The sequence below is a fragment of the Cavia porcellus genome, unplaced genomic scaffold (genome assembly GCF_034190915.1).
Source record: "Cavia porcellus strain 051 isolate PalLab524CR breed Dunkin Hartley unplaced genomic scaffold, mCavPor4.1 scaffold_1, whole genome shotgun sequence".
Lineage (NCBI taxonomy): Eukaryota > Metazoa > Chordata > Mammalia > Rodentia > Caviidae > Cavia > Cavia porcellus.
In genome coordinates this window covers 143,494,510-143,517,722 of record NW_026947484.1, presented here as the reverse complement: position 1 = coordinate 143,517,722, position 23,213 = coordinate 143,494,510, and the positions used below count along the sequence as shown (strand labels likewise).

At 34.6% G+C, this 23,213-nt stretch overlaps 1 protein-coding gene across 8 annotated transcripts in view; it reads left to right on the top strand.

Annotated features, from left to right (window-relative positions):
- The first annotated feature begins 475 nt into the window (after window positions 1-475).
- The window catches only part of Pkn2 (protein kinase N2), a 118,496-nt gene continuing 95,758 nt past the window's right edge, over window positions 476-23,213 (top strand). The window contains exon 1 of one of the 8 annotated variants that reach the window (XM_063257086.1): window positions 476-868. In XM_063257086.1, coding sequence (XP_063113156.1) covers window positions 821-868 — 48 coding nt within the window. In that variant the 5' untranslated portion in view covers window positions 476-820. Of the gene's footprint in view, window positions 869-3,100; window positions 5,047-23,213 lie in introns of those variants that run through there. The other 7 variants (XM_063257115.1, XM_063257091.1, XM_063257098.1 and 4 more) reach the window with 7 other exon arrangements.

Sequence of the window (23,213 nt, the reverse complement as noted above, 5' to 3'; positions counted from 1 at the left end):
TTGTCTCTAAGGAAAGCGTCGTGTGGGGGCGAGCAAAAGGCAAGATTATTAGCTTCAGCCAGTGGGGGAGGGAAAAGGAGAAATATATAATCTGTGAGGTCTGCGTCCCGAGGTTCTCGGGGCCGTTAAGGGAGAAAAGAGCCTATTTTAGAATAGTCTCAAACTTCGGCAGGAAAAGGCGGCCCTGGGAAAAACAAAAACACCCCAGCGAGCGGGTTTCGGGGACCTAGCGATCGCCGCGGGGCCGTCCACACCTCCGCGCAGCGGGCGTGTTCTCTTCCCCTTCGCGCGTCCCCTGAGACGCAAGCCCAGGCCTTTCCCCTGGTTCTCACCCCGGCCGGGTCCCAGAGCCGCTCTATCCCGCCCCGCCCCACTCCGCTCCGCTCCTGGGGTCCCCTCCGCCCCACCTGCCCCGCCCGGCGTCACGTGTGCCGGCAGCCGCCAAGTGAGGCCGTTTTTGCGACGCGGTGACAGCCAAATGGTGCGACAGGAGGAGCTGCAGCCGCGGCCGCTGCGCCCAGCACGCAGAGGCTTGAGGCGGCTCCTGGCGTCGCCCAGAGGGAGCGACTGAGCGGGCAGAGTCCAACGCGGGCGGCGGCGGGCGGCGAGGGGAGCCGCTACGAGGGCCCTCGCTCCCCGCCGCTCTCCATGATCCCGGAGGAGTAAGCCGCGCCTCCAACGGGGCTGCATCTTACATGAATCCCTAGTTGTTTTTTTTTTTCCCTCTCCCCGCTCCTCACCCCCCACCTCGGCTCCCGTCCCGCCTTCTCCCTCTGCCGCCGGCGGCCGCGTTCAGGTGCGGAGTCCAGAGCGGAGCGCAATGGCGTCCAACCCCGAGCGGGGAGAGATTCTGCTCACCGAGCTGCAGGTAAGGGCCGCGGCCGGGCGGGAGGCGCCAGCCGAAGCGCAGGGAGAGCGTGGCGCGCGGTCGGGGGTCGAGGGGAGCCTCGCGGCCGCCGCGCCCCTGGCCCGCTAAGTGCGGAAATTCGGGGATGTCACTCCGGGACCGCTTCCCCTGGGAGCCGCACTCTCTCTCCCCGAAGACCCGGCCTGCTGCCGCGGGAGTGCGATCCGACCAACCAGACAGGACCCTGGGGTCCCAGGCCATCCCCGCCGCGGTGGAGTCCGCGCGCCCGCTCCCGGAGCCGCCTCTCGCGCGCCCTCCAGGTGTCGGCGCTGCCTGAGGACGCCCCCGCCGCCCCTTCCCCGGCCGGCCTGCCCCGCCCAGCCTTTCTGCGTTGTCCGCTGCTTAAACTCCTTTGAATGACTCCCAGGCTGTTTTTTCGTCCCTCCCCTTCCCCTCAGACTGTGCACAAAGAGCGCCCCCATAACTTCCAGCCCCCAAACAATTTTTTTTAAGCCTTCGTGCTAAGCGCTTGCTTCGCCAGCTCTTTTCAGGTGACGTTCTTTCCAACAGGTTTCGAGTTACTTTTTTCTTTCTTTCTTTCTTTTTTTTTTAATCAGAGTGATATATGGTCCCATTCTTGGTTACCCCAGCTCATAACTGGAAATTCAGATACTGATGCTTTTTCAGACTTTCATTTTCCCTCCCTATTTAAGCACCAGAAAAAGAGCTACAGAAGTTGTTTACAGTGAGAAAGAAGTCGACTAAGGCAAAACGTTGGACAGCACTTGAGAACAAAGTAGATCTCTTAATTAGTCCATGTCGAGTAGCAATTTTATTCTCTTCTTATTTCTAACTAAATATTTGGTGATGTATGCACGATTTTTGTTTTTAGATCTCTAGTGTAAGAGGAGACTTAACGCTAACCTATCCGGTTGATTTTTCATTACTTTGGAGTGTTCAGGGATGTTTAGATATGAATTAAAATTTCCTATTTTTTTCTTTTAAGCGTGGTTTGTTTTAGTATACTCATCTTTTGGCTACTAAAACATTAGAAGTGGGGATTAGATGTTCTTGTTTTGGACGGTTGGACAGTTTTTTAAATGAATTTTAGAATGGTTGATTCTTGTGTCATGATTGTATATTGCAATTGCGTCTACATTTCTTCTGCACTTTTCTTTAAATCTCCGTATAAATTTGGTCTACTGTGTAGCTGTAAGGTTAAAGACTTTACTATCCTTGATATGTCCTCAAAAAATATAGATTTCCAGTATGCGAACACAGTTAAAACTTGGAGCCCTTTTGTAAATGCAAAGCTGAATTTCCTGTCCTTTAGAATGTTGCTCTGTAGTTTTAATAACATCTAGCTTTTTGTAAGCAAGAATGCAGGTCTTAACAGCATATAATGTTTCCTAAATGGATAGAATTTATTATTTTAGTAATTTGCATCAGCTTTTAAAATAAGAATTGAGACATCAGAATACATGGCTTAGTTTTGAAACACGAAAAGTATGCTTTGATTTTGATTGAGAAAAGCCATTAAAATGATAGGAGCATTTTTGTTTTGAATTGAATGTTGTTAGAATTATCAAGTATGTCATTATTTGTATTTTATAGACAGTTCATAAAGGACATTTTTGATACTGGAATTGACATTAAAATTCTTAGGATTTTTTTAGTTAATAAGATCGATTTGGCAATAATGAGCAAGTTAAAGAACTAAGTCGTTTTAAATGTGATTTTTAAATGAGATCAAAGTAGGAGAATAACTAAATTTTTTTGAGAACAACTGAATTTATAGTTTAAAATTAAAGTAACTCTAGGGAAAGAATAACTATTGTTACTTTAATAAACTTCAGTTTGTTATATATATCTAGGGCAATTTTTTTGGTTTTTGGGCTTCCTTTGTAATGTTACTGCATTTAAAGTTTATTATGTTTATTAATACATTTTTAAATATTTTTATCAGCACTTAGTCATAAAATTTGCTACATTTCAGTGCTTTATTGTGTCATGAAACTAGTATATGATAACCAAATATTTACCAACTTGAGAATCAATTTTTTAAGGGTTTAATTTGTTTATTTGTATTGAAAAACAATGTAATATTAATTTCTTATGCTTTTCAACAAGAAAGTATTTAGTAAGTTATATGACCCAGTTTTAATGTGTTTGATGGTTAAAAACTGACTTGCCATACTTTAGGATTACTTGTTTTACTATGAACATTATATAGTGTAACTTTAATGATTTTATAAATATACCTACAGCTTTCCATTTTTTCAAATCATACTGGAGAATTCAAAACACTTTATTAAGCTGGAATTGGCTTACTTCTTAATAACCTTTGATTATAGGAAGATAAAACCAAAAAAACCTCTGAAACCACAGCATTTTGTTTTATCAATTACTGTAATATTTCTGAGGGTAATTTTCTAACTCTTGCTAGTAATGTGGAGGATTATTAAACAAGGAAGCATTAATAAGTCATACACAAACTTTGATGACCAGAGACATCAAGGTATATGGAAAAGTGTTTACTACAGTAAAAATAAACATAGTCTTTAAAAATGTAAACTTAATTGGCAATTTGTCATTTTTATCACATATAACTAATTTATTTTATCCTAGTCTCCCTCATTTCTTATTTGAAGTACAGCAAGAAATGTAAATATTTTTTGTGAGGCCAAAGAAACTAAGGAAACTGGATTAACAAAAACTGTAAAGGATTTCAAAATGGAATGTTGGCTACAACTGTAATTTTGTGGAGTTGAGAACCAAATATTGAGTAGCATACTAATAAAGTTACCTTGCTGATTATTGTTGATTCACTTTCTTTATCAGAATACGTAGTAAATTGTTTTGTTGGGAATCTTAAATTCCATTCCTAGCAGAATTTATGCTGTGTAAGTAAAGAGAGTTTGCTCAATTGGAAAACTTGAGGTAGTTAGCTTTCAAGTAGAGGTATTAAACTTCTATAATGTTGTCACATATTTAGGATATGATGCTAACACATAATTAGTTTTTGCTTTCCAAGAGACAGTACAAATAACTTTTGTACTAAAAGAGGATTGTATGATAGATAAATTAACATTTATTGTTTACTGTATATCAGATATTATACTTAGTATCCTGTGCGCCGTACTTGACCTTCACATTGATCTAAGGCCAGGGTATTATTTTATGGATCAGAGAGCTAAGTTCATTAATCTTAAGTACGTTGCCTATGGTCACATTTTAAGTCTGAATTTGAATCCAAATGTGTATTATGTTTCCTACTACACCATTCTTTAAGCTGCCACAGTACTGTGAACCCATAAATATTTTACATTTCAATGTTAAGTTGTATGAAATTTGTAAAAATTGGCCAAAATTGTAATTATCTGTTAAATCTTGCTGGAACGAGAAAATGATTTTCGTGTTTGTTTTGGTAGTCTATAATTTAGCAGTGCTGTATTATTGCGAGTCAGATGTAATAGTAACAATCATCTTTCATAGTCTTTATCTCACAGTTTTTAACGAAAAGTGTTAAGTTATCATTTTCTTTGTAGGCTGTTCATAGGATAAACTTTGCTTTAAAAATTTAAGTTTATGTGTAACCAAGCTCTGTTTAGCCCTTAGTAGGTATGCAGTATATTGATGAGAAAGCTGCATTTACCACTTGGCCTGAGGAATGTCTTAACTTTTAAGAGTTCTCTATGATCACTGACACATAATGTGTGGTATACGTCCCACATCCATGGATTCAACCAAAGGCATATATTGAACGCTTATACTGAACATATACACACTTTTTCCCTATCACTATTCTCCAAACAGTACTACAGAGCAACTGTTTTTATAATGTGTATGTAGTACTAGAAGATGTGTATAGATGATATGCAAATGTATTTGTCACTTGAGATCCATGGGGCTTTAGTTCTGGGATCTCACAAATCCCAGAATCTTCAGATCCTTGAGTCCTTTATGCCTTTATAAAATGACATCATAATTTACGTATTTAAAATCATCTCTAGATAACTTTTAATATCTAATGCCGTACAGATGCTAAATAAGTTATTATTTCTTGCCAGTAATGACAAGAAAAATGTCTATATATTCAGTGCAGCTTTGTTTGTATTTTCAGATATATTTGATTCATGGGGAATCCACAGATACGGAACCCATGGATACAGAGAGCCAAATGTACAGTACCATCATATGTAAGAAACTTGAGCACCTGCATGTTTTAGTATCCTGAAACCAATCTGATACTGATAACCAAGGAATTACTGTTTTTAGTTTTCTTTACTTTCCTAATCCTTCTTCTCAAAACTTCTGGACAAAAGGAATTTTTGCATTAGTCACACCAATGTCACCAGCATGCTGGTATTTTACCCACTTGGTGGGAAGTTAGGGGGTGGCATTTAATTTTGCAGTGATACTAGAAAGTAGATCTTAGTTGGAAAGATTTTAGGGTGAAATGATGTATTAAAAGGTAAATGGATTTTACAGTTTCTTCAAGTTATAAATGTAACTCACATTTACTGTAGAAAACCTGAAAATGAAAAAAGCCACAGAAAAGGTGCTCATTGCTCCATCACTTAGCGGTAACTAATAGCCAACACCAACTTCAAATCCTATGGTATTAAAATCCACTTCCTTTTCCTTTATACCATTTTATTCTTTAGAATTTTGATAGGAAATGACATTCAGAGCATTACCTTTCTGTTACTATAACAAATACTTGAGACAATCAGTTTATGAAGAGAAAACATTTACTTGGTTCACAGTTTTGGACATCTAGTCTATCCTCAGGTAGATTTATTTCTTGTTAGCCTGTGTTTGAAGGATAGCACATTTTTTTTGGCATTTCTTATTGATGGAGAGCTGCTCACGTCATGACTGAGAAGCAAAAGAGAGGAAGAAGAGGCTGGGCTCGCAATCTCCCCTTTGGCAGCATACTCCCAATGACCTAAAGACTTCCCAGTAGGCTCCACTGAAAGTTCCACCACCACCCATTAGTGCCAAAGTGGGCACCAAGCATTTAATACTCTTGCCTTTGGGGAACATACCAAATTGAAACTATAGCAAGCTGTAATGCAGAAATAAGTGTAGGGTAAAAATTGTTTTTCTTGCCACTAGTTCTATATAAATGGACTAGGTAGCTTTATTGATGTCTTTTTAAAAAATATTTTTTAAAGTATTTTATTGATGTTTTTTTAAAAAATATTTTTAAAATATTATTTTTACATATTTTCATTTTAAAATCAATACTTTTAGATACAGTTAAGGAGAAAGCTGAACAGTACAGTTTGGATTAATAATAGACATTAATATATAATTCTGAACAGTAAATCAGTAATGTTAGTTTGAGTGTTACTGCTGTTATATAGCTTCAACATTTATAATTTTCAGTGCATACTTTTTTGCCATATTGTTTGTTGTCTATCTCAGTAAAAATGTCTCCTGAAACTGGTTCATTAAAGATGGCTCTAAAATGATTTGTGTTTTCTTACCTCATGTTATTATAATAGAGGTTAATTTTCCTTCTGTGACTCATCTGTGATCAGTGTTGAGACAGAGAGAAATAGGGACATCTTCTAGTTGTAGATTTACTCCAGGGATTAGCATTTATTTGGGCTCTCCTTTGCTTTTCAAATTTAGCAGTGGAAAATTATGCCATTTATCAGATTATGCCAGTGTCTACTTTTAAACAAATAGAGTAATGTACTAGCTTGTAGAGGTGAATGTTACTTAAAATATTACTTCCATAAGCACAAATAGTATTTTAGTAAAATAATTACGACTATTGCCTAATGAAGTATATTATGTTGAACACTTGTCACATACCTATTTTTTTAAAAACCAATTTTAGTCGAGTATAATAAAATATGAGATTTAATATGCATAGCTTTGAAAGCAAGGATTGAAAATTTTGAGTGGGGGAAAAAATACTAATGAAAAAGTAACCAGGCATGGTAGCATATGTATAATTTTGGGATGTTCAGTCAGGACGCTGAGTTGAGACCAGCCTGGGCTACAAAGTGAGTTCAAGGCCAACTTGAACTACATAGTAAAACTCTATCTTTAAAAGACCAAAAATAAATAAATTAATTAATTAATTTGAGTGTCTTGGGAAACCAGAAATAGAGAACATTTATCTTGAGATGTGTCTAGCTTTTCAAATACATCTGGAGAAACCAGATGTAAACTAGCTTTTTAGAAATGCATTTGGATTTTTACAACATCACAAAATTGGATTTGTATAATACATTAATATGTATAAAAATGAACAAGAAAGCTTGTAAAAAGTAATTGATAATAAACAACTTAGATTTGAAAGTAAATGTTGAAGTGCTAAATTATGCAAATCAGCTATACACAATAATTATGTAATAAGTATTATTAACTACATCCATTTTGGAAATTTGACGTTGATTATTTTGTCTAATTAGTTAAAGCTTCATTTACCTGGTATATGGGTACATTTATTTATTGGAAAGAAGCCATGACAGAATTTGAAACTTTTGGTTATAAATGATACTTTAATATATGCTGAATAGCTATCATATTTTATACCTTAACCTTACCATGTTCCCTTTCCTGTAACTGGCACTGTAGGGGTTTTCTGAGTGGGTGATTATTCTGCCTATATGACAATGTTCATTGGACGAATTACTGTACATGTAAATTTTTTTTTTTTTTGCATTGGGCATTGAACCTAGGATCTTCGCAGTGAGATACATGCTCGACTCTTTCCTTTGTAGTTTGGGACAGGGACTCACTAAGTTATGAGGTTGCAAGTTATGAGGTTGCCTAGTGTGGTTCACCCTCAGGCACACTGCGTTAAATCATTATCTGACTGTCACAATAAAGTATTTGTGGACTGTTCCGTCCCCCTCTACTCAAGGGATTTAACTACATTGTAGGGGTTTTTTCCTTTCCATTTCATGTACTTATTTCCACCTTCTAATGTCACCAGATAATTGTCATCTTGAATCCTGTGGTTATCTCTGAATGTATACTTATTAAAAAGTATCTTTTATTTTAGTTGTTTTTATATAATTATCTTGAATATAACCTTTTAACTTGATTTTTCACCTAATTTTGTTAAGATTTATCCATATTATTGTGTGTGGTTTTATTTTCTTCCATTGAATATTTGGATATTTATTCTCACGTGTGAGACATTCAGTTCTTTTCTGGTTTTTGTAATTGTGAACAAACAGGGACATTGTGTGCATATTTTCCATTGTCTTTTTCTTTTTTCTTTTTGTTCTGTGGATCAAACTCATAATCTCATGCTTGCCAGGCAGGCGCTTACAACACTGAGCTAAATCTCCAGCCCTTTTCACACATGTAAAAGTTTCTGTTGATTATATATGTACAGAAGTACAATTGATGCCTCATAGGGAAATGAACATGCAACTAAGAGTTGATACAGAACTTCCAGTATGATTGCATCAATATAAAAGATAAAGATTCTGATTATGTATTCTCTTCAACATTTGATTTTTTAAAAAATTTTTACAAGTCAAAGGGGTAACGTTATCTTGTGATCTTGATGTATGTTTTTCTAATTATTACTTAGAGAATTTCTTTTTTACTTCCTGGACTTTTATGTTTTCTTTTCAGTGTAATTCCTGTTCTTGTCTCTTTTGTCTGTTTTTCTGATTATTTTTAAAATTTGTAAGCATTTTTTATATTTATGTTAATTCTATATATATTAAAAATCTCTGAATTTTTGAATTGTCTTTTTCACTTTCTTGTAGGGAGTTTTTTGGGAGGAACAGTTTTAAATGTTTTACCATTCTGGAGAATACTCAGAATCATTAATTTCATCATGATCAGGAAGCTTATATTTAATTTCTATTGTACATTTGGTATAAAAGGGGTAAAGTTATACAACTTATGTCCTGTTGGTTTATAAACTAACCCAAATATTTTATACAAATGTCTATTTGTTCTATATGTTTCACTACACAAATTAGGCACTGAGATATTAGTTGATTCAAAGGGTAAACACAGAAGCAAATAATGAAAACTGTATGTGTAAATTGTTTTTCAGCTGTTCATTTCTTCCTTCTGTATTGCTTTGCTGCAAACTACTTCGTATTATTTGTCAATAAAACTCATTTTATTTGAAGCATGGTACATTCCAAATACAGGATTTTGTGGGTCAGTTATTCAAGTACTTGGCATAGCTTGCCAGTAAAGTGCGTTAGGTGACCAAATATAATACCAGCTGTAAAACAAAATATCTTCTCTTGCATGAACATTTTACTAGAATTGCTAACCTAGAATCTTAATTTTAATGAAGTTAAATTTTACCCATTTTTTTAATTGTAATTGCTTTACTTGTATTGTGGAAGAAATTGTTCCTTAAACTCATTTCCTGGGTTTAAAAGATGGAAGTTGCCTATGTTTTCTATTAAGAATTTTGGGGGCTGGGGATTTAGCTCAGCGGCATAAGCGCCTGCCTTGCAAGCAAGCAGTTGTGAGTTTGATCCCTGGTACCGATTAAAAAAAAAAAAAAACAATTTTGAAGCTTTATTTTTTTACATTTGTCATTCCATTTTACATTAATTCAAAACAAGTAATGTTGTTAGACTTTTTAAATGAGCAGTTTTAGGTTCATAACCATTACAGTATCGTGCGTAATATCACGCGTAATATCACTGTACTAACAATCCTCTGTGCTCTACCTTTTCATTCTTCTTACCCCTATATTACTGTAACTACTGTGTTTTTACTACTAGCCTATTTTTCCTTTTCCAGAATGTCATCTAGTTAGAAACATATAGTATGTATCCTATCCAGGTTGGCTTGTGTTGCATAGTAATGTGCACTTAAGTTTCATATCAATCTTTTTCATGGTTTAATAGTTCTTTTCTCTTTAGCACTGAATAATATTCCATTTGGATGTATCACAATTTTTCCATTTGCCTATTGGAGGTTATACTGGTCTTTTCCAAATTTTGGCAGTTAAAAGTAAAGCTGCTACAAATATCTATGTATTAATTTTTATATAGACAAAGTTTCCCCTCCTTTGGCTGAATACCAAGGAAAGTGATTGTTACATTGTACAACAATGTGTTTAGTTTTTGAACTACTGAATCATTTCCAAAGTGGTTATATTATGTATTTTGTAGTCCTACCACCGATTCATTAAGTTTGCTGTTTTGCACCCTCTTCAGCATTTTTTTTTTTTTTTTTTTGTCTTTTTCCTCTTTATCGGTACCGGAGATTGAACTCATGACTGCCTGCTTGCAAGGCAGGCGCTTATGCCGCTGAGCTAAATCCCCAGCCCCACCCTCTTCAACATTTAGTGTTGTTGTTTTTCTCAATTTCGGTCATCCCAATAGATGTATAGTATGCTAATCTTGTTTTAATAGTTGATTTTGAATATGGAATAAAGTTCTATTATTATGTTTTAATATTTGGAAATATATATTGTTTCTTTACAATGTAAATTTTGAATAGAGAACCATTGGCAGTGTGTAATTTCTGATAGCTTTATTTGATTCATTTTTTTCAAGGCCAGTGATAAGGTTGCAGTATAGAGCTGAGGTTATATAAGAACTGTATCTGAAGTTATCCTGACCTAGTTCATTAATATGAACTTGTGAACTTCAGGTAAAACTTCAGGTAAAAATAAAGGTGATTAGTATGGTTTAGATCTAAAATGTTCCTGAAGGACCAGTTGATGAGATCCTGAGGGTGCTAACCTCATCACAGATCAGTGCATAGCTGAAAGAGCTTTTAGGAAGAGGGCCGAGCTCAGTGGTGATGAACCTATTGCATGTGTACTGCAGCTGGCTGTTAGCACTGAAAACTCTGAAGGTTCACATCACTGCCCTAGCTGAAGGAAGCAGCCCATAAGGCTTCTACATCATCTATGATTTCTGTTTGGCTCTTGAAGATGAGCCTTTGATTCTTCCCTGGCTTTTTGCCTAAAAATAAATTTATATTTCACTTTGGGGAGGCTGTTACTTTTCATTACTATTCTCAGGTTCTCTCATCAGTCTTTTAAACAAGTTCCTTAGTTACCTTTGTTTTCTACCACTTAAAGTATAACTTCTGTCTCATTTGGCCTATTAAATAATTCTCTTTAACATATTCACCAGGGAGCCATAGTTCACATTTCTCACTGCTCCACAGCTCAGAATCACTGGTCTACATGCATGTCTGTCTTACTGAGGGTATGAGACAGTTCTGTTGTCAGGAACAGATCGCCTGATGGGACAGTCTTATGTGTACATTGGTGACTCAAGCCAGCAGGACATTAGTAACCTCTGGCTCCTTCTTGTTGATAAAAGAAATTGATACTACTTTAGCTTCCTGAAACTTTTTGTTTAAATTAAGCTTTTCATCATACCTGCCTCTATCTGCTAGAAGTGTTTTCTTTTCTTTCCTAGTTTAACTGTTTTACCTATTCTAGCCTGTTTCCTTTTTAATTGATCACCAGAATCTGATTAACCATCAGACTCTTGTTTTTTCAGAGTTACAGGGAAGTTGAAATTCATTTAAATTAAGTTGGGAAAATTTGGATTTATTGGAAAGCTACTGGAATCTTACTTATTCCATGGGTGGTATGTATAACTAGATCCTAAACAGCAAACTGGATGCATTCTTTCTAGTGCTACATGGTTCCTAACTGAAGAGCCCTACAATTCTAATGTCTGTAGCCAATCCTAAATGCTTGGATAAGAATATCTGATTGGCCTTTGTCAATGGAACATGTATCCCCTGCATTGTTCAACTATGATATTGGACTTTGTATGGCATTGGGGTTCTCTAATACCAGTATTAGGGATAAGAACTCTGAGAAGGGAATATAAGTTGGGAAAGCACTTTTACATACATTTTCAGCAACCTTTCATTGATTATAGAATAAAATAAATTAGACCTTCTATTAGGTATACGCTATCAATCCTTCCAGAATTTCTTCCTCTTTCAGGGGTGGTGAACCTATGGCACACATGCCATAGCAGATTGTATCATTGAAAGCTCTAAAAGTTCACCATTACAGCTAGCTTTATTTGGTACAACGTTTATTTTGTATTTTGCCTTTGCCCACAATGCTCATATTTACTTTTTCACTAGGACTCTTCTTTGTATGTGTGTGTGTGGTACCAGGGATCGAACTGATAACCTTGCACTTGCCAGGCAGGTGCTAATGCTGCTGAGCTAAATCCCCAGCCCTCTAGGACTCTTCTTAATGATTAGTGACAGTAGTTGATTTGAAGGACAAATTCCTGTTGATATCTTACCTTTGAGCTGTAGATAACATATGCTTGAACCTGTAATTTTTACCCTATGAAAACCTCAAGTTTCTTCAAGAAATCTGTATTTTGCAGGTAAAGGGGCTTAAGTTTCATGCAACCATGTGTTTCCTGATTTCTATTTCTACCTACATGAGCCACATAACTGGTTTCAACAGAGATACCCACGTATCTGTGTTTCTCCCATAGTACACTCAGTTTTATAAATATGGCTTCCTTCTAACTTTGTACTTATTCCTTATTTTGCCCTAGAAACTCCAAATTCTCTGTGTCTAAGGTCAGTTCCCTTAAAATCTCCTCTCAAACTGCCAGAGTCATCAAGTTGTACATAGAGATATATCCAAAACCATCAGTAACCAAGAGATTAAAATAGATTTCAATGAAAGGAAAACTTTTCCCATAACATAGACTTTCCACTGTATAAATAACAGAAATAACAAATAATGGGTTCAAGGAAAGTTACCAAACCAGAATTTCACAGTTAACCATTTGAGTGTTAACATTTTGTTTTATCTGATACCACTTGCAGCAAGTTTTTCTTTTCATATCTAGGCAAATACATAATTCATTAATTCAGCAACATGAATACATATATTACAATAAAGTATGAGCAGATAAATTGTGGTAGTGTTGTGAAGCTAAAGCAGACTGAATGATTTTAATTTTAGTAGTCCTCAGAAAAAAAATACTATTTTTTTGTTGGTACATTTGCATACATCATGTTACATTTGTTATATTTTACCCTATTGTTGTGGGAGCACATCTCAATTCTTATTACTTCCTTTTCCTCCACTCTCCTCTCTGTCTCTGGCTCCCCTTACCATTTGTAAAAGGTCTAGTTCCCTGTTTCCTACTATCTTTCATTTTGCCTCAGAGAAAGCATTTTTATTACTGTCTTCAAAAGTTGTGCTGTTAGATCATGAGTATTTAAGAATCACCTTGAACAGCTATCCAATTATCATGCATTAAACATAATGAAAATTTCTTAGGATCTTTTATTCGTATAAAAATAAGTTAAGGGTTTTTATTGTTCAAAAGCATTATGTATCAAAATGGAGCTATGTATTTGAAGTACACTACCTAGGTATCAAAAAACTGATCTGAATTCTAATTTTTAATGTCCTCAAAATGTATAGGTAAAATGCAAACTAATATGCATTGAAACAAATGAGCATAAATGATATACATACGTTATGGAAATGGCAGTAACTCGGTGAACTGTAACTACATGTGAAATCAGTGAGTGACAACCATCTCTGAGCTGTGGCTAATTTCCACTATGAAAAGAATAGCACTGTAAAGTAATACTTTGTGTTATGATAGAAATATTATATGTCCATTTGATAATGACCAGTATGATAGTCGCTAACCATACCTTAATTGCTGCATATGGTGACTGAAGAATTGACTTGGTTTAAATTTAAATGTAAGCTTACAGAGTCACCTGCTGATTAATGACTATTGACCTATAACATGGTGCTCTAGAACTAAATTGAGTTGTTGAAGCAATCGTGACGAGTTACCAATTCAAGATTATTACATTTCCATAGAGTAATGAAGAGATGATGCAAAATCAGACCTTAAGGATTTCATTTCTATGCATATGTGTAGGCGGTTGCTATAGAACCTTAGGAGGGAGCAGTCACTTTAAGATGGTTTTAAAGTAGAATAGATAGTTTTGTTAAGGAGAGAAAGATTTTCTAAGATGGTGTGATAGTGGGAATCAAACAGATGCAAGCAGGATAACTTTTCATTCAAAAGGTTGCTCAAAATTGTGTCCTTGATACTTTTCCCTATTTTGGCAGACAAAGTATTTAATAACTGAGGTTGGCCTTGGTTTACTTGTTGGTTCTAAACTTTGATCAATAATAGCCTGAGAAGGAAGAAAGCATTGTGTTGGTTTTATGCTTTGAGACTGACAGCAATGTTAGGAACGAAAACTTTAAAGAATAGCTCTACTTTGTTATATTTATTCACTTTACTTGGAATAATGCAGATTTCACTACTGTATAGTTTTGTAGTGAGTTGTGAGTTTCTTAGACGATAATTTAAGTTAAACAATTATAGGGAACAGTAAGTAAAAACTGAACTTGCATAGTTTTATCTCCTACTTTCAGTTAAAATTTTTTTTTGTTTAATAATTGTCAGATCTTTTCTTAGAGGGAATTATATTTAGCTTGCAGAACACTGAAATATTTTGTGTTCTGTAAATAATTTAAAAGGGTCAATTTTTAATTGTGGGCGACAAGCAAGTTTTTGTTAGTGATGCAGTGATGTTTTGTATAAAACTTGTTTTATTAGAAATTAGTGTTACTAAAATATGTTAAAGACCCTGTTAAAATATCTTTAGGAGAGTGCATTTCCCTGGTAATCTTATGTAAAAATACTAGTACTTCCCACCGTGTCTTCCAACACTCCCTATTCCCCCTGCCTCCTAGATTTATGATGTAGATTAAATGAAATTCAGTAGTTACTACTTCATAGGGCTGACACTTAATGGGAATTCGTTAAATATTCTTGCTTAATCTTTTCTTCATTCATGCCGAGCAACCAAATTCCTGTCTTTTTTAATTTATAGTGAGTTTAAAGTGGCAGTAATTGTTTTGTTTATATTAATATGGTTGCTTATTTTCATGTATTATAATTCTAAAGCATGCAAATAGTTTTCATTTAAAGCACTGTTTTATTATTAATGGTTACCTTAATTACCATTTCTTGAATATCTGTTACTTGCCAAGTATGTGTTTATTTTACTTTATACCAACCTAAGAAATATTTATTTCTGTTATTTATGTATTTTTAAAAAGTGAGGTACAGCTAAGAGTGGTGGTACATACCTGTAAATCTGTAAATCCCAGCTCACAGGAGGCTGAGGCAGGATTGCTGTGAGTTCGAGGCCAGGCTAGGCTACAAAATGAGTTTAAGGCCAGCCCGAACTGCATAGCAAGACCCTCTCTCAAAAAGACCCCCCTCCCCCCCCCCAAAAAACGTGAGGCACAGAGAGGTAAAGTTACTTATGTGTGTTACATAGCAAGTTAGCCCAATTAAGCTTCTATATATTTTCTATTTTAGAATTTTAAATAATTACAGGAATTATTGATGTATTTTGTAATCATTTTTCCCTGTCATAGAATATGATTTGATTTATAAATTAAAATTTACTGTAGCATTCTTGGAACAATATAATGTAAAAAGCAGAGGCTGCTAATCCATAGGTCTATGAAATATCAGGAGAAACTTGTGTCATTTTAGCTTCCTCTTTTAGGTGACAAAAATGAGATTGGAGAAGTTAATTTGTCTGTAATATTAGTAACCTTTACTATTATAGAATGCCTGAGATAATTAACTTATGAAGAGAAAGTGCTTATTTCAGCTCACATTTTTAGTGGTACCAGTCCAAGACTGGCAGATGTATCACTTTAGGCCTCTGGGCTATACTGGATGGCAGTTGTGGGGGCACATCATAGAGCAGAGGGCTCACTCCATGGCCAGGAAGGAAAAGAGGGACCAGGGCCCACCATCCTCTTCTAAAGTCTGCCCCCTGTGACAAAGATGCCCCACCAGCCCCATCTCTAGAAGACTGGGAACCAGATATTTAACAGATGGATCTTATCCAGACATACCATTCACCATCACTTGAAGAACCAGGACCAGTACCAAGATTTTAGTAGATTATAATTTAGTACATTATAATTGTTTTATGGAAAACCTTGATGTTAGAGAAACAATAATTGTGAATATCGTAAGAACTTGATTTTTAAAAGGCATTCTTTTTTTAATACCATTTTTGAGATAAAATTGACAAGTATTTATAAAATTGACACGTATTTAAAATGTGCAGTTAGATGTTTTCATATGCTTTTACACTTTCATTTCTATCAACATAATAAAAATATCTTACTTCAAAAGATTTTCTTCCAGTTGCCAGGCAGACATTTTCTACTTTCTGTCATTGTAAGTTCATTTGCGTTTTCTAGGCTTTTTACATGAAAAGAATCATATAGTATATTACTATTTTGAATATATACTACATGATACACTAAAGGGAGTAGCTGCTTTTCTTTCAGATAAATGATTTTGGGAGTGTGATGCTGCTACATGATTAGTATCTTTATTTTTTTGTGACTGAGTAATATTACATTGTATGGATATGGTAAATTTGCTTAATTGTTGATGGATGTTTAGGTTACTGTTAGATAGTTGTCTATCACAAATGAAGCTTTTATGAATGTTTATGTTACAGATCATATGACAGATGTGTAACTTTTAAAGAAACTAACTTTCTGTTTTTCTGTCAGCAGTGTTTAAAAGTTTTAATTATTTTACATTTTCACTAATATTTGGAATGGTCAATAGTTTTTACTTTTAGCCATTGTGATAGGTATATAGAGATGTCTTGCTGTGATTTTAATTTGCATGTTTGTTTTTACCTAATGTTGAATGTGCTTTCATGTGCTTACCTGCCTGGATATCAGGTGTGAAGTACCTGTTGGATTTTTATTTGTCAGTTTGGTTTGATTTGGTTTTTGAGACAGTGTCCTGCTGTATAGTTCAGGCTGGCCTTGAACGCCAGCAAAACTTTACTTCCTTGGCCTTCTAAATGCTAGGATTACGGGCATGTGCCCCCCGCACCTGGTTTGTCCACTTTTAAAAATTAGTTATTCTTATTGAATGTTGAGAGTTCGTATTCAGGATTCATTGCCTTTATCAGAGATGTGATTGGTGATTGTGAATGTTTTCTTCTGTTCTGTAGTTTGTCTTTTTTTCAAAAAGTCTTTCCAAGAGCATTTTTAATGATAGTTTAATTTATCAGATTGTTTTATGCACAGCTTTTGGTGTGGTATCTAAAAACCAAAGTGAAAAAGATACTATGTTTTCTAATAGAAATTTCATAGTTTTCAGTTTAGTGTTACCATCTATTGTTGATAACTTTTGTGTGTGATGCTAGAATAGTTGAAAGTGCCTATTTTCCATATGGTCATTTATTTAAAAATTTACTCTTTAGGGGCTGGGGATTTAGCTCAGCGGCATAAGCGCGCCTGCCTTGTAAGCAGGCAGTCGTGAGTTCGATCCCTGGTACCGATTTTAAAAAAAAAAACGAAAAAGACAAAAAAAAAATTTACTCTTTCCTCACTTAATTGCTTTTGCATCTTTGTAAAAAACCAGTTGTCTATCTACATATGTGTGGTTCTCCTCTATTCCATTGCTGTATTTATCCTTTTGCCAGTCCTTTGCTGTTTTGATTTTTGGAGCATTAAATAACTTGAAATCTGGAAGTGTTAGCCTTCTAACTCTATTCTGGCTTTTTAGGTTTGTTTTGACTACCTAGGTCTTTTCAGTTTTCATGTGAACTTTACAATCAGCTTATGTAGAGATTCATAAAGAATTCCATTGGATTAACTTGAGAATTGATTTCCTAACAATATTGAGTTAATACTGTGATATGTGAGGTATATCACCCTCTTTATTTAAGTCATCTCTAACTTTTTTCAGCAATTTTTCTTATTTTTTTAGTATTTAGCACGGTGGCCTTTTACTTTTATCAGTGTGTTTTACTTTTTATACTGATTTATTTATTTATTTATTTATTTATTTATTTATTTATTGTCTTTTAAAGACAGGATCTCACAATGCAGTTCAGGCTGGCCTTGAGCTCACTTTGTAGCCTTGAACTTGCTATATTCCTCCTGAATGCTAAGATTAGAGGTGTGTGCCACCATGCCTGACTTTCATGTTATTTTAAGTGATTTTTTTGGTTTGTTTGTTTGGAGACAGGGTCTTGCTAGAGAGACTAGACTGGCCTCAGGTTTGAGGCAGTCCTTCTGCCTTGTTTCCAGAGTGCTGGTATTACAGGCTGTATTACCATGCCTGGCATCAGTGATTTTTTTTTTGTTGTTGTTGTTTAAATTGTGATTAGTGATTGTTCGTTCTTAGTTTATAAAGATACAATTAATGTTTACATATAAATCTTATCTCCTGCAACTTTGCTACACTTATTTTTTAATGAGATACCTTTATTTTTTAGTTTATTAGTACATGTGTGTAGTACACAATGTATACATTCCTTGCAGGAAGTTGGTTCATATACATAACTCATCTCAACTCTTTTTTCATCCCCTTTCCCTTTCCTCCATCCACTTTCTATGATCCCTTGTCTTTTCGGGGGGCTAGGCTCATGTTTGCAGTACATAGATTCCATTGTATTTTCATGTAATGATTATTGTCTGTGCATAAAGAGTTTTATTTCTTTTATAGTCTCAAGTACCATTTAGTTCTTTTTCTTGTTTGATTATACCAAGAAGAACCTCTAGTACAGTGTTATACCAAAGCAATATGAGTGGCCATCTTTTTCCTCTTCTTCATAGTAGGAGGAAAATTATTCATTCTCTCACTATTAATATGAAGTTAGCCATATTTTTATATTTGCCCTTCCGTGACACTGAAGAAATTTCCTTCTTTGCCTAGTTAGTGTTTTAATAATGAATTTTTGCCTATTTTTCTGTATTTATAAGACAATTAATATATCTCCCCTCTTTTAACAGCACTTGTTATAAAATTATGACAGTGTAATAATATGTTTTCATTTTCGGCCCAGAATACCTACTAATTTCTCTTTGATCTATAGATTATATACCAGTACCAGTAGCTTAGTTTCTAATTCATGGGGATTTTCCTGACACAGTGGAATGATTGCTTATGCTATATATATACATTTTGATAATTTGTATAAATCTAGAAGCAAAATTGCTGCTTCTAAACAAATGAATATTTTTAAGTTAACATACTTGATCAGAAATATAGTGAATGTTCACAATTTTTTTTAAAAAAACAATAAATAACAATTGCTGTTAATCTCCCTTATTTCAAACACTTATCCTATTGTTCTTGCCACTTTCTGAAGCAGTTTTGGAAGTCTTATTTTGTGAGTGTCTTTAGTTGTGCTATCATGGCTGCCTCAGTGTCCAGAATGGATTCAAAACATTTATGTTTTATGGTCATTTTGCTTTTGGGGAAGAGTGAGAACTTAAATGGTGCCAGATTCAATGATTAATGTGGATCAGGACATACTGCAATGTTTTTATTAGACATATTTCTATATCTGAAGCAGTGACACAGGGCATCATTGTTTTTGATTTTTTTTTTTTTTTTTTTTTTTTTTTTTTTGGTACCAGGGATGGTACTCACGACTGTGTGCTTGCAAGGCAGGCGCTTATGCCATTGAGCTAAATTCCCAGCCCCTGACACAGGACGTTGTTACAATGAAAGATGAAAACATCTGTCCATTTTCAGGCCAATTTCTGTGCACATTATTTTAAACGCTGTAATAAGTCCTTAAAACATTCAGAGTTCATTATAGTGTTTCTGGGTACAAGTTCAGGTGGTACAGTTCTAACAAAGCTAAAATGTAAGTTCAGTCAACAAACATCAACAAATACGATGTTAGATCTTGATTAACTCCTTTTTTCTCATGAGGAAAACTAGGTGATTTCTATTGAGAATTCTGTGTTTTAGTCTGGGAATCTTAACCACAGAACCAAATTTTATCTCCCATGATGACATTTCTTTAAAAACTGGAGTCTGAGGCTAATAGAATGGCACAACTTTTAGGAAATTGACACTGTTGCTGTGTTGCACAGTAGAAAGACGTAGAAAAAATTTCACATACACTTGCCTCGTGTTCAAATCCGTTGTTAAATTGCTTTGAATAGAGCCATTAGGAGGTATTCAGAGCCTCAGAAATTTCCCTGCCTGTTGGATCCAATCATTTCACTTACTCTTCCAACATTCTCTTGGATTTTGATGTTGAAGAACAAATAGATCTCATCTTCAAATAATTTACCATTGCAAAAGCACTCAAATCCCTTATAAACCATCTTCATGGTCCTTACAGCATTTTGTGTATTTCTTAGTAGTTACTTGCAGCTTGAAGCACCACTTCATACTAATTGTTGTGTTTTTTGTGGTCTGTAATTTATGGCACAGTTTAAAATACTCCTTAATAAACTATACTAAATAAGTTGAAACTTGTCATACATGTTTCTATGGTTCCTGCACTATTTTCTGTTGGATAGCACAAGGCAACAGCTTTCACTGTATTTTTTATTGTCACATGGTATATATGTATTACTAAGTTACTCTCATTTTTTCTTACAAGTTCTATTTTATATTTTTCTAATCATTTCAATATGAGAAAATAATTCATTTTAATTTCAACCCTGATTGTAACAAAAGAGTGTGGGTTTTTTTCATTTTGTCTTGTTTTTTTTTCTCATTGTCCATTCTAGATTTTTCATTGAGTTACCTGGTCATAGTTCCTCCCCAATTACATCAAAACACTCTAGATAATGGCAAAAGTAACGCATGTATAATATATATTTAAGTTGTTAGAGTTCTTTTATATTGTTGGGGTTTTTTGATGCATTTAAATATTGTATACTTGAAGGAAATCCAGCTTATTAGATAGTATCAAAAATATGAGAACAAAGTAATTGCTATTTGGTTACATCCCACACCTTGGCCAACATCATTACTGACTGCCAACTGAAGAGGAAAAGACTTGAAATTATTCCTTATTGTGTTTTAATGTGGCCTACCTGTTATCCTCTAATACTTTTTTTTTTATTGTGGAACTGGTTAAACCTGTAATTCTAGACTAGACTAGAAAACTGAAATTCTAGACTCACTAGAAATAAGAAAACTTGTTATGGGTATTAACTGGTTCTCTATTAGTTTTTGTTGTCCAACCATACATGTAATAGAATATGTCATTTTATAAACTTTATTCCACCTAGTAGTAAAGTGTGATATAGCTCATCATCTTATGTGATGAGCTATTTTCCCCCTTTGGAGTACTTCTTATCCCAATAGAAAAGGTAGCTTTTCAGTTTACAATATGTGAGTTGTTGTATTATGATATAATATTATACTTCACAATGACCAAGTCCAAATTGTAATTAAATATAGTTTTATTTTTTTATATTGAATCATAATACTTCATTGATGGTAAGTGGAGTGTATTATCCAGATAAATTAGTTTTAACCCTTAAACATAACAAACAATTATTTTTAATATTGCTTTTGGAAAATACATAAACACAATGATTGTCAAATTTTGCTGTTGAATTACAGGATATACACAGAATATATAACTTTTTTAAAAAAGCATGTAGTACTCCTATTCCTTTAACAAGTTATCTTAGTGGTTAATTGAGTTTTTCTTTTCTTTTTTTTTTTTTTTCCCTTGGTTGTTACTTTTCAGCAGTATAGAAATTTTGAGCAGCTATTTTCTCTCTTATTTAACAAATAATTGACCAAGCACCTGCTATATTCCAAGTATTATTCTGGGGCTTAGTCATATAATGAGCAAAATATTTCATATTTAAATACTTTCTTCACTTGTGAAAATAAAGATATGAAAGAGGAAGATTTCAGAAGGTCTGTGACTCATACTTTGAGAACTGCCAAACTAGGATACTGAAGGGAAAAAGGAAGCATGCAGTCCAAGGACCATTAAAGCAAAAGTTTATAGGATTAAAAATAGCCATAACGTAACTTTGAGTTAAAATTAGAATAAAGTTAGGAGTATATATATACTATTTTTAAAATGTTACTGTGTTAAAATGATAAAGATTAAGGAAAATTAAATTAAGCATTTATTGAGTCAATAAAACAGCCTCAAAGTTTTGATTTATATGTGTTTCTTTGTTTCTTGGACTTTTTAAAAGAAAATATTACCCTCTGTGTCCAGTAGAGTAATAACCAGGTGTCAGGTACATATTTGCCTTCTTCACACTGACAGCTTTGACTTTAAGACTGTATCTGAGATCTTGCAGAGAGACTAGAAAGTGGATAATGTAGTACTTGGCTTACAGCTGGATATGGAGAACAAGAAAAAAGGAAGCATAAAAAATTATTCTCCAGGCTGAGACTGAATGACTAAGAATTTTGGCATCATGAGTGGAAATCCAGAAATGGTTTGGGAAAGCAGATGAGGTGTTTTAAGACATAATGAGTTTGAAATCAAGTGAACATCTTCAGTGGTGAAGTATGTAGTAGATAATTAGAAATGTGGACCTGATTCTGGGAATTAGTATAGAGATGCACTCTGGAAAGTCACAGAGAAATATTTGAATGGTGCTATTAGACAAGTTAGACAATGTGTAAGTATCAAGTTGTTAAAAAAAATACAGGGTTGATTAGTTTGATGATGAAATTTATTGAAGGAGGTTTCCTGAAAGTTAGTTGTGATTCAGACATTAAAATCTCCTCTAACAATCATAGAATATTAAAAGGAATTTTTTTCTAGGCCTTCTTCCTACTTTATACTTACTATGTTGAGAGGTTTTTAGAATATTATTTCTTTAAGTTCCATCATATGGTACTTTTAAGATTCTTAAATCAAATTTTTAATAATCATTGGAAATTAGTATGGCTGAGCTTAACAGTATTTTAGAAAAGAAATAGTTGGAACATATAGTTCAGGAATTTGCAGGTGGTCATGGTGGAGCATGCCTGTAATCCTAGGGTCTGAGAAGCTGATACAGGAGGATGGCAAGTTTGAGCCTAGCCTGGGCAACTTAGTGAGACCTTGTCTCAAAATAATAAATTATAAAAAGAACTAGGAATGTAGCCATGGGTTTAATCCCAAGTACCCTCCCTCCCAAAATTGCTAAGAACTTTGTAATAAATCAGTGACAAACCATGACTAAATTTAGATTGTCTGCATTTGTTGTTTCTCATTAGTTTTATACTTTTTTAAAAAAAGGTAAAAGTTTTTTAATAACATTTTGGTTCATCAGTACTGTCCTTATTGTTTATAGAGAAATCAACTCAGGATCTTTTCTGGTGTATAACATTGAAATTTGTTAATTATTGTATTGAAATGAGTATAATGTACTGAAAGAGCACTAAATAGTTTTTGTTTATAATTTCTCTTTTGCTTTTAATATCTCTGTTGCTTAATCAGTCTAAATCTTTTTGAAATATGATGTCAGTTGGGAAACTTGCTTTCATCTATGATTTTTGTGAACTTCTAAAATGTTTCAGTCCTGAGGTTGTAGCTTAGTGGTAGAATGTTTAACTAGCATGCTTGAGAACATGGG